At 35.5% G+C, this 13,038-nt stretch overlaps 1 protein-coding gene across 1 annotated transcript in view; it reads left to right on the top strand.

Annotated features, from left to right (window-relative positions):
* The window catches only part of hmcn1 (hemicentin 1), a 501,533-nt gene that overhangs the window by 299,602 nt on the left and 188,893 nt on the right, over positions 1 to 13,038 (top strand). The window contains exons 36-38 of the mRNA XM_059984517.1: positions 4,169 to 4,292; positions 8,766 to 8,867; positions 9,698 to 9,874. Of these exons, the coding sequence (XP_059840500.1) occupies positions 4,169 to 4,292; positions 8,766 to 8,867; positions 9,698 to 9,874 (403 nt within the window). The remainder of the gene's footprint in view (positions 1 to 4,168; positions 4,293 to 8,765; positions 8,868 to 9,697; positions 9,875 to 13,038) is intronic.

The raw sequence follows: 13,038 nt of genomic DNA, 5'->3' as shown, positions 1-13,038 counted from the left end.
ATAATAAGTTATACTTCTAAAATTAAGAAGGAATATATGATAGAAATAGATCAATTGGAAAAAGAGATTACAAAATTAGAAAAAGAATCTCAAAGATATATGACAGAAGAAAAACAAAGACAACTTATTAATAAGTTACAATATAATACACTTCAGACGTATCAAACAGAAAAAGCAATTATGAGAACTAAACAGAGATATTATGAACTAGGTGAAAGATCACATAAGGTCCTTGCATGGCAGTTAAAAACAGACCAGACTTCTAAAACGATAAATGCAATTCGAACAAGAGTAAATAAAATTACTTATAAACCTTTAGAAATTAATGAAACTTTCAAGAATTTTTATTCTGATTTATATAAATCAGAATCACAAAATGATAATGTCAAGATAGAAAGGTTTTTATCACAAATAACTCTTCCAAAATTAAATACGGAAGAACAGAAGGGATTAGATATGCCTATCACAAAATGATAATGTCAAGATAGAAAGGTTTTTATCACAAATAACTCTTCCAAAATTAAATACGGAAGAACAGAAGGGATTAGATATGCCTTTTACATTAAAAGAGGTTGAAGAAGCTCTAGGATCATTTCAAAGTAATAAATCTCCAGGAGAAGATGGTTTTCCACCTGAATTTTATAAAAAGTTTAAAGATTTATTAATTCCTCCTTTTATGGAGTTAATACATCAAGCAGAAAGAACGCATAAACTTCCAGAATCTTTTTCGACAGCTATTTTAATAGTATTGCCAAAAAAAGATAGAGATCTTTTAAAGCCAACATCATATAGACCTATTTCTTTGTTAAATACTGATTATAAAATAATAGCAAAACTCTTATCAGACTATCTAAATACTTACCAAAATTAAAACATATGGATCAAACAGGATTTATTCAAAATAGACAATCGGCAGATAATGTAACTCGGTTATTTAGTATAATTCATTTGGCTCAAAAGAGGGAGGAAATGAGTGTGGCAGTTGCTTTAGATGCAGAAAAAGCATTTGATAGATTGGAATGGGATTTTTTATTTAAGGTATTGGAAAAATATGGATTAGGGGTATTTTTTATAAAATGGATTAAAACCTTAAATATTAATCCCAAAGCTAAAGTAGTGACAAATGGTCAAATTTCAACACCATTTCAGTTAACAAGGTCAACTAGGCAAGGTTGTCCATTATCACCTGCTTTATTTGTGTTGGCGATAGAACCATTAGCTGAATTAATTAGAATGGACCCAGATATTAAGGGTTTCAGAGTTAATCAGGAAGAATACAAGATTAACTTATTTGCTGATGATGTTCTGCTTTATTTAACAAACCCATTGCACTATAGATTATAGATTAGAAGAATATGGGAAAATATCAGGTTACAAAATAAATTGGGATAAAAGTGAAATTTTACCTCTTACTAAAGGAGATTATAGTCAATGTCATTAATAACTCAATTTAGATGGCCGGCAAATGGTATAAAATATTTAGGTATAAGAGTTGATAATGATCTAAAGAACTTATACAAATTAAATTACTTACCATTATTGAAAAAAATTCAAGAAGATCTTGATAAATGGATGATATTACTGATAACATTATAAATAAAATAAAAATGAATATATTCCCTAGACTACAATACTTATTTCAATCACTACCAATACAATTACCCCAGAAGTTTTTTCAAGAGATAAATAAATATGTGAGGAAGTTTCTTTGGAAAGGTAAGATGTCAAGAATATCGTTGGAAAAATTGACATGGAAATTTGACCTAGGAGATTACAACTTCCAAATTTTAAGAATTATTATAAAGCATATCAACTTAGATTTATTGCATCTTTTTTTGAGAAAGATAGACCGGCGTGGATTAGAATAGAACTAGATAAAATAGGAGAAAGTACACCAGAAGATTTTATATATAAATGGGAATCTAAATGGATACGGGAAAAGAAAGAATCTCCTATATTAAAACATTTGATTGACTTATGGAATAAGATAAATGTTGATGATGAGAAAAAGAAATCTTTATTAGCAAAGAGATCTTTAATTCAAAATAGACATTCATTTTACAATGGATAATCAACTTTTATATAATTGGTTTCAAAAAGGGATTAGATATATAGGAGATTGTTTTGAAGGAGATATATTAATGTCATTTGATCAATTAAAGAATAAATATAAAGTATCAAACAACACTTTTTTGTTACTTCCAATTAAGGGCTTATTTAAGAGAAAAATTAGGTCAAACAATGTTATTGCCGAAATTTAATGAAATAGAAGCTTTAATTCAAAAAGGAAAAACTAAAAAAATTATTTCTTGTATGTATAGCTTGATTCAAAAACAGGCAATTAAACAAGGAGTCCATAAGTCAAGACAAAAATGGGAAAGTGACTTGAATATTAAAATTGAAGAAACAAATTGGTCAAGACTATGTCTTGATAGTATGACAAATAGAATAAATGTCCGGTTAAGATTAGTGCAATATCATTTTTTACATCAATTATATATTACACCACAAAAAATAAATAAATAAAATCCAAATTTATCTGATCAGTGTTTCCAATGTAACCAAGAAATTGGTACTTTTTTACATTCTACTTGGTCTTGTTCTAAAATTCAACCTTTTTGGACAAATTTAAGAGTTTTATTGGAACACAACTTCCACGTAATCCAATATTATTTTTATTAGGCAATATTGGAGGGATAAAATTGAAACCCAAATTGAATAAATATCAGAAAGAATTTATAAAAATTGCACTGGCAGTAGCCAAAAAGGCTATTGCAGTTACTTGGAAAGTGGATGCATACTTAAGTATAGATCGTTGGAAGAATGTAAATTCCACTGTATTCCACTTGAAAAAATTACATATAAATTGAAGAGATAAATATGAAACATTTTTGAAAATTTGGCGCCCTTATTTACAAAAGACAGGATTAAATATATAGGTGCTCTGAAGATAAAATAATTGGTTATTTGGGGAAAGAAATAAAATATATACTAAAGTTATTACGAACTCCGTGGAGCATGTGGGGATCTTCCGATATCCAGGCACTCACTTACTTACTTACTTACTTACTTTCCCCCTCTATCTATAGGGATGTTAGGGGGGAGGGGGAAGGGTATTTTTTTCTTCTTTCTGTAATTATCTGAAAACTCAAAAAAAATTTTTTTTTAAAAAGTCTGATTTACACTGTGCAACCTATTTGGACCTGATTCATTGAATTACTCTATCTTGTTTCTATAAACATTTTTCCCAGAAATGTCAGTGATAGTTCATCCTAAATGTTGAAGAACAGTTGGGTGGAAGCAGACAGCGACTGTGGTCATGTGAAGGAAAAAACAACCCATGCATTACATCGAACTTTTACAAATACATTTCTTCCCCTGCCTTAGTTGCTGCCATCCCACACCATATTCATTTTTGCAGTTTGCTGTTCTGCAGGACTGCTTTAGTGACTCAAGCAACAGCAGCTGGGAGGTACCAACACTGGGATTTTATTTCAATCATTCTGAAGAATAACAAGCAGCAAGGCTGACATGGAGAGGCCACTTACACACAAGTGTTTCTCCTTTCTGTTGCTTTCCCTTGCTGCTTAGAATGGGTGTGTTAGCCCAGCCTCTCAAGATAGTGTTTCTCAATTCTGTATCTCTTGCACAATTGTCTCTTGTAATTTAACCATTAATCCAAACAGGGAAATTGTTCCCTTGCATTGCCGCCCTTTCTTCATACCTTCCCTATGACACACAATTTCCTCGCTCCTCCCTTGTGCTCACTTGGCGCCATGTGTCCTGCTGTCAAAAAATTTATAAAAATTTAAACCAGATCCTTCCTTCCTTTTAACACGTTCGAGCAGCTGCTAAACAGCCATCATAGAGGTGAAGTTGGTACAGTACATAAGTGCATCAGAGGTTGCCCTGACTACAGCAGGTATCTCACCTTCCAGCTGAGGTCAGCAATTTTAGCTCCATTGAGCTGAAAATGCATAAAATCAAGTGGGTGTAAAAATTAAATTTACATTAAAACTATATTTGTAAATTATACATTCCAAAGTTTTATGTCAGATTAGAATGCGAGGTTAAAAGAAAATTTTAAATGAGTAATGGGGGTCAGATTGCTGTTTTGAATTCAACAAGCAGCACAGGTAGATGACTGGTAATATTACTGTGTTTGCAGCTGGAGTATACGGGTCACAAGCTGCAGATTATGAACGCTCTGCTGGAAGATGCAGGCCAGTATAACTGTGTGGCAACAAATGCAGCTGGGGAAGCCCAGCAGCACATCAGACTCAACGTGCATGGTAAGAAATACATAATTACTACATATGTAATACATGTACTACATACAACACTCCATTCTCCTTTCAAAGGGTCACTTATTATCAAAGCATGTATGCAGTATACAACTCTGAGATTTGCTTTTTCTAGATAGCCACAAGACAAAGAGAAGCTTAGAAGAGAAACAGCAAACCTACCCTCTGTACGAAAAAAAGAAAGGCAACATGCTCATCAACCCACAAAAACCCCTCTTCCACACAAAGAAACTAACAAAACGCCAAAAGAACATCAATCCCCAAACCCCCTCCTCCTGCACAAAAGTATGAGAAAGAACAAATTAAAACACAGAATGTAAAAACCATAAGACTAAAAAGGTCCATAGCTGTCAAAAGGGACGGCATGATGTTACATTGCCACATTCTTCAAAGATTTTGTCAGCAAAAAGAAAAGTAAAGAGCAATCAAAATATGTTTGAATTGTGTGGGTATGTGTGCACATTGCTTCCTCTCGTGAAAAAGATCAAGTGATTCCACCAGTGTCTTCCAGACAGTGCACTTGCTTAATGTTTACTATAGTGTGTCGAAACTCTGACTAAACACCAAGTTAAACCGGAGTCAATGAAGGCAGGGTTGCAGTAAGATTAACCGTTTACTGTTTACTCTTCCACATTAACGTATGGTGAAAACTGTTGATAAAATAATACAAAATATATACAGTATCTTTTTCCTTCTTGGCATCACGTTTGCATCATAAATACTTGTAAAAATAAAGCTACAACAAACTATATTACATTAAAAGTCTCATTAAAGTACAACATACAGTCAGAATCTACCTACGCCATCAACAGCTTTAACTAGACTCCAACACAAACTTTCCAGCAATGCTTTCAATAGCACAAGAAAATAAACCTCATCAACTGTCATTTCTTTTAACAGAATCAGCGTTAACGTTTTTACTTCAACATCTCGACTGTCACATGAATTTATGGCATTGCTTCTATGATGTTTCTTAGTGGGTAGAAATGGAGTTTTCCTCATGTTGATCCTGCACATACAAGCACCCCCCTCCCCCCCGTTTCTCCAAACCTGAACTTACCCACAAGACGCAGCAAAACCTGGTGTGATGTCATCACATGCCATGATTCATCACAGATAATGGGTTTACCTTCAACAATTGCAACATAGTTATTGACCTTTAACTGTAACAAGAAAATAGTTACAAATGAATTATTTAAAGCAAAAATCTAATAAAGCTAAATAAATGCCTTAAGGGCAATACATTTCCTTTGTTTATGGAACTGCTTTCTACCCCATCGCTCTCCCCTCTCGTCGCCTCTCTGCCTGTGCAAGCTAACAGCTCAGGTCCTGCTTTAGTTTTCCTTTCCAACACCCTTGAGGGTAATTGTTACCTCCTCATAGTTATGTTTCAGCCTCACCAATCAGGTTTCTTTCCCTGCTGCCCATGATAGAAGCAGTCCGTATCAAAGTCACAAAAATGTCATGTGCTGGTTATCCAGATTAGAGTTTGTCCCTCCATATTTAACTCAACCTGCTTGCAGACTGCAATATAGTTGGCCATGATTTTTCTTGATCTATCTGGATGTGATTGTTCTATCCTACCTCAAGCATCATTTAAATTGTAGTTAGCATATCTGCTGGTATGGGTCATCTTAAAATAAGTCCCATGGGTTAGAATTTTCTCTTGCTCTTCAATTTATTAAATGTGCAGTGTTGTGGATTGCTGGTACAGTAAGATACTGTGCAGAAGAAATTCATCCTTTTGTTATATAAGCACTTGACGTGCAATGTATTGATATTTGTGCATTATCTCAGCTTTTGAATATTAATGGATGCATTTCACTGGAAATACGTTAAATACATTTCAAAAGTGGAGTTATTAAAGTCAGGCAATTCAGCGAGAAGAGGGTAGTAGTTCTTAAAGATTAAGTGGTTCAGTGCATTCTCATCAGGGAAGGATGTAGATCAGCAAAATCCAAAGCTCCTGTATGATGAAAGAGAAACATTAAAATACAGCAAAAAGTTCTGATGAAGGTTTTCAAACTGAATAGTTAAGTCTTTCTCTTTTCACCGATACTGCCTGACCCACTGAGTATTTTCTGTTTTTATGTCAAATTTCCAGTAACTGATGTTTTTTTGATTTTCAGATGTCAAATGTCAGACAAGGCATGCAAGAAACTAGCTGAATAGAGAAAGATCAGAAGTATTGTAAACTAAACGTTGCAGGGAGATAGTGAATGAGCTGATGTCTAACTTACTTGGAAAATAAGTCCTATTGATAACAAACAGGTAATGGGATGAGAGAAAGGAAGATGATTAGGGACCAAAAAGGAGATGAATGCATGGAGAGAAAGTGGATGGCAGAGGTAGCAAATGTAGTCAATACTGCTGAAGTCAGAATAAAAGGGAAGATAATTGAATATTGGATGGCTAAACATTGATAAAGTCTGGCGGTATGTCTGGATGGGTAATAAGGTTCAAAATTTTACTTAATGACCATAACCTTGCAATTGTTTTCAGACTCTGGAATGAGGACAAAAAACTAGAAGACGGCAAAACTTGTTTTAAAATAAAATGTATATCAAGATGGATTAACATTTCAATAAGTTTAACCTGATAGTGAGAATAAATCAGTTGGAATTGATGAATTTATTGAAATAGAGTGTAGCGTAGGCCCTTCCAGCCCTTTGAGCTGCGTTGCCCAGCAACCATCGATTTAATCTGAGCCTAATCACGGGACAACTTACAATGGCCCATTCATCTACCAACCGGCACGTCTTTGGACTGTGGGTGGAAACTGGAGCACCCGAGGAAAGCCACATGGTTGCAGGGAGAATGTACAGACTCCTTACAGGCAGCAGCAGCTGGAATTGTCATTTGGATAATTATGGATTAATAAAAGAAAACTAATAATGATTTAGTAAAAGTCACCCACAAATAAATTGATTGAGATATTTCATGAGGCAAAGTGGTCAATACATATACACAGTGGTTACTTTATTAGGTGCAGGAGTGTACCTGATAAAGTGGCCACAGAAGTGGAGCCTGGTAAGATCTGCTGCTACCTTCAGAGATTCTCTTCTGCACACCACTGCTGTAACACATGGTTATTTGAGATAATGTTGCCTTTTTGTCAGCTTGAACCAATCTGGCCATTCTCCTCTCTCCTTTTTCATTAACAAAGTGTTTTTAATCTACAGAACTGCTGCTCAATGGTTTTTTTGTTTTTTTACACCATTATCTGTAAATTCTAGAGACTGTTGTACATAAAAATCCCAGGAGATCAGCAGTTTCTGAGATACTTAAACCATCCCATCTGACAACAACAAGCGTTCCATGGTCAAAGTTACTTAGATCTCATTTCTTCACTGTTCAAATGTTTTGTCTGAACATTAACTGAACTCTTGATCATGGTTTTATGCATTGAGTTGCTGCCACATGATTGGCTGACTAGATATTTGCATTAATGAGCAGGTGTACCTGATAAAGTAGCAAATGAGTGTAGATCAGCTTTCAAAAGGGTGTTAATAAGGTGCCACATGATTTCAGTAAAATTGAATTACTGGAAGAAAAGTGATAGTGGGAGTATGGTTGCAAAATTTGCATTCACAAGAAACATTTATGGTAAGTGTTTTTTTGAGCTGGAAGAAAGATTATTGTCTCCAGTGATGGTAAGGTCCTGATTACCTGTTGGTAGTTTGGATGTGCATGCATCATTCAAAATTTGCAAGTGACATAAAATTTCTACGTGTGATAAACAGTGAGGAGGATAATAATAATGGACTCAGAGAAAATATAATGATGGAATGGAAGACACCTGTCTGTGTCAGATGTAATCAGAATAGTAGAAAGTGGCTTATTTTGTGAGGAAGAACAGGGAAGGCTGAATGACATAAAGGGTATGGTAGATAGAGAAAAAGAGAGATTTTGCAGAAAATGTACACAGAGCTATGAACATGGCAAGCCGTTTTGAGAGAACAGATTAAACTTTCACAGCAAAGGTCCTGAGCTTAGAGAACATAGAGACGTATATGATACAAATGACCATGAAACACTGGAATAAAAAAAATAAACTGCAAGAATAAGTCAGAGGATCAGATAGCATTTATATAGGGAAAGGGTGGTCAACATTCTGGGACCAGGCACAGTGTCTTGACCCAAAGCATCAAACATTCCTTTGCCTCATAGAGGCTGCTTGATCCATTGAGTTCTACCAGCAGTTTAATTTTTACTCCAGATTCCATGCAGTAATATGTTATCTTACATGGATATACTCAGCATTCAGCCGAACAGACCAGGTTGTTATTTCACTCACTCACATTTCATCTCTCTCACATTATTTCTTCTCTCAACCCCCTATCAGTATATTTCCAGCTTTGTCAAATTTGCACTAACCCTCCACTCCCCCTGTCATTAGATGTTAACCATTCCAAGCAGCAGTCCTTTTTATTACTGATGGGAAATTATTTTGATTTCCAGAACCTCCGACCATTGAAGATGGGGGCCTAACTCTGAACAAGACGGTAATTGTCAGAAATCCCACTGAACTGAAATGCAGAGCATCAGGAACCCCAGTACCAGGTAGGATGGGAAATTCCAACCCATACTGCAGAGGGGTTGTACTGCTTGTTTACTTGATCAATGGAATGAATGGCATCCAGTTTCAAGTGTTTGATTTTCACCAAAAACCTTCATTTAAGTACTTGTGTTTTGGGGAAAATGTTCAATTGTTTCAAAGGTAGACATTCATAATTTTTTTTTTAAAAAATGGACTTTTTTACAAATCCTTTAAATGACAAAATGTAAATGCTGCAACAACAGTATGTGGTGTGGCTTTGATCATGGTGCATCACAGACCTCAACCAAGCTTAATGTGATAGACATCAAAGCTGGTGGGTGGTTCTGGCTGTTCTTTCTCTGTATCAGCATGGTAAGTGCACTCAAAATGTAAGAGCTTAGTCACAATGACTCCTGAGTTTAAAAATCCCATCAACTAATATCTAACACACAATATCTTATATAGTGGCCATTATTTATAGTAGTACACTCCATTGTGATACATCAACTTCAGAGAAGCAGGAACAGGTGGAGAATGTGAAGATTGGAGGGAATATCAATCCACCAGGGAAACTCTAGATTAAATAAATAGATGTGATGGTCTCTTTCATTAACAGTTTAGAACTTGTGATTTAATCTGACCACAGGAAGCTCATAAATTACACATATGAAATGGAATGTTTATACAGTGTACAAGTAATAGGAACATGAAATCTTGTGAAGTTAATTAATATGGCAAAACTGGGACAACATTTTTAGTATGTAATATACAAAATCTTCTCTTCTGTAATAACTCAATCACTGTCTAACCCCTCTTAGTTATTGCATATTTTGTTTTTCTTTTTGAACATCAGCTATAACATGGTTCAAAGACAACCAGCCAATCAGCACAAGATTTGGAGCATCCATATTAAATCGGGGTCAACTTCTCCAGATTGCCAGTGCCCAGGTAACAGATATGGGTGTGTACAGATGTGCAGCTATCAACGTGGCTGGAGCTGCCGAAATAACCTATAAGGTGGATGTTTATGGTAAGCAAATCTATATTGTGCATTTCTTAAGTTAGTATATAATAACTGAATTTTAGTGGAAATTTAAGCTTGTAAAACAGTGCAGTGAAAAAGTACTTTGCACATAAGGTTAGTCTGAGCATAGCTGTATTTATACATTTAGCTTTAAATTCCAACATAAACTTACAGTGACATACCAATTAATAATTGATAGGACTGGATAATCAAGTCCTATCAATAAAAGTCATGTCTCTGCCTGACTTACTTGATCAGATAATGCACATACCTCAGACCAGAAATGCCTGCTAGAGCTCTTTATTTCCTGCACGTGACTTTACACATTATTTTATGACAAATTAGGAGCTCATAATCTTGCTCTGGAAATGAGAGTAGACTGAAAAAAAAATTGAAGTAGCTAAAAGTATTACAAAGTTGTTGAATATGTCAAGTGGCACAAGCAGGTTGTAGTTTGGTGGGTCTGTAAACTCATTGCAGTGACTTCAAGTTGCAGACCAGAATTGACAGGATTTGAGCCTGGGAGGAATTAAAGATAATAAAAGAGAAATGTCCCTGTAATAGTTAAAGCAGGAACAGTGCATGATGCCACTTTAGACCCAATGTGTCTATCTTGGGAAGACTGTCATTGCTAATATTGTGAGAGAGCCCTTCATTTATCCTGTGGATTTGATGCAGACATTTCCCAGGACAAACGTAATTGACAGAATGAGGGTTAGAGTGCAAATGTGTCTGCTCAAAATGAAGCCAGGTGAAAGTAAGAAAGCAATCTTGCCAACAGAGATGGATCCTAGTAGGTTTGTTAGTTAGACACACAAGATGAAAGATGCATCACTTCTCAGGAGCTAGAGACTACAGGATTACTTCAATCTACCAGTCTCAGAAATTATAAAGAATTTGTCCTAACTCTGTTCTTTTGACATGTCTGTGAATCAGGCGTTGTTTAACAACTAAACTAATTGATTTTTTTAATGCAAAAAAAAACTTAGGGCAATTTCGTATATGTCAAACAAAGCTCTGGAAATAACTTCCAATTTATGTTAAAGAATTTCAGCCAATGCGTAATATCAGTGTTCAATGTGACAAAAACAACAGCACTGACATGAAACCAAAGTGACATGATTGAATTTGTTGCAAAGATCAAGACGGTGGAAAATCAGCCCAAATATACAAAGATATATACCTACAAAGTTCAGGAAAGTGATATTATAAAAGATTGCACTGATTCTGATGTTATAATTATGTTCATTGCCAGGGTAATACCTATACTTTCCCACACTTAGCATATTGGACAAAAAGTGATGATACCAATTACAACAGTTAACTACATAAATGGATTAAATAAGAAGCATGCAGGGACATATACATTTCAAAAGCAGAGATGATTCTAATATTCTTTACTGTAGTTGGCTTTTTTAATTTTGTATACATTGGAAATAAAATTTAGGAGATCTATGAAAAGCACTGTAATCACAGTTGTCTACATTACACTGTCACACAGAAATGCATTAACTCCCTCCACACCCCATAGGGCATTTGAAGTGTACTAATGGCAAGTGTAAGGACCATTCTACATGAGCAAGTACCCACAATCCCCAGAAAAAATGTTGTTGTTAGTAATACTACTGAAATACCAACATATGATAAAACTGGAATAACTCAGTAAGTGTGCATGAATATGGAAGCAGTTAATATTTGTGGTCAAAATCTTTCATTAATGACAGATTACTGGTGTAAAATCATTGAGTTCAATTATTGGCAATGTGTTCTTCTCTCAGCAGAACAGCTGAGCATCTTGTGTTTTTATTTTTAATTATACAGTCTGTTGTAAACCAATGGGATGACCCCTACTGAGAGCATGTGCCCAAACTGGCAATAATCTTCTAAAAGCATTCTTTCATGTATCATGGTAATTTTAAGCAGAGATAATCACTGATTAATAAATTAGTAACCATATTTATGGACTTTTTTTAGGAAAATGTGTTGCTTATTTATGTGTATTCATTGTTTTACTATCAATCAAAGTATGACAGACAGATCGAAAGAAATGAAGCACTTTAGAAAACCAATTCAAAATTATTAATCTTTTTAAAAGAAAATTGAAAAATAATATAATTTCTAAGTAATATTGTTATTCTAACCATCTACTATTCAAATACTGATGTGTACTCCTGATCTATGAAGATTTCAAAACATACAGCCCAACATCATGTGTTCTCATAATTATCTAGTTATTGCCAAGCTGGCATGAAGATGTTTCCTGTAAAAGCACTTCACTGCTCTTGGGTTGTAAACAGACAGACATACTTTCTTGATCCCGAGGGAAATTGGGTTTCGTTACAGCTGCACCAACGAAGAATAGTGAAGAAATATAGCAATATAAAACCATAAATAATTAAATAATAATAATTTAATTATTCCAAGTGGAAATAAGTCCAGGACCAGCCTATTGGCTCAGGGTGTCTGACACTCCGAGAGAGGAGTTGTAAAGTTTGATGGCCACTGGTAGGAATGACTTCCTATGACACTCGGTGTTGCATCTCGGTGGAATGAGTCTCTGGCTGAATGTACTCCTCTGCCTAACCAGTACATTATGGGGTGGATGGGAGTCATTGTCCAAGATGGCATGCAACTTGGATAGCATCCTCTTTTCAGACACCACCGTCAGACAGTCCAGTTCCACACCCACAACATCACTGGCCTTACGAATGAGTTTGTTGATTCTGTTGGTGTCTGCTACCCTCAGCCTGCTGCCCCAGCACACAACAGCAAACATGATAGCACTGGCCACCACAGCCTCATAGCACGTCCTCAGCATCGTCTGGCAGATGTTAGACCTCAGTCTCCTCAGGAAATAGAAACGGCTCTGACCCTTCTTGTAGACAGCCGCTGTGTTCTTTGACCAGTCCAGTTTATTGTCCATTCATATCCCCCGGTATTTGTAATCCTCCACTATGTCCACACTGACCCCTTGGATGGAAACAGAGGTCACCGGTGCCTTAGCCACCACCAGCTCCTAATCTTTTTCCCATTAAGCTGCAGATGATTCTGCTCGCACCATGTGACAATAATCATTTACTGCTTTAATTGACAGTAATGATAATCACTAGGTATCTTTTTATTATGGGTGGAGTTTAAAGAATCAAGGGGTGGCACTGTATACTGCTTTC

Source organism: Hypanus sabinus, chromosome 11 (assembly GCF_030144855.1).
Source record: "Hypanus sabinus isolate sHypSab1 chromosome 11, sHypSab1.hap1, whole genome shotgun sequence".
In the NCBI taxonomy this organism is placed as follows: domain Eukaryota; kingdom Metazoa; phylum Chordata; class Chondrichthyes; order Myliobatiformes; family Dasyatidae; genus Hypanus; species Hypanus sabinus.
The sequence above is the reverse complement of the archived record's forward strand: the minus strand, read 5'-3'. Positions and strand labels throughout refer to the sequence as shown.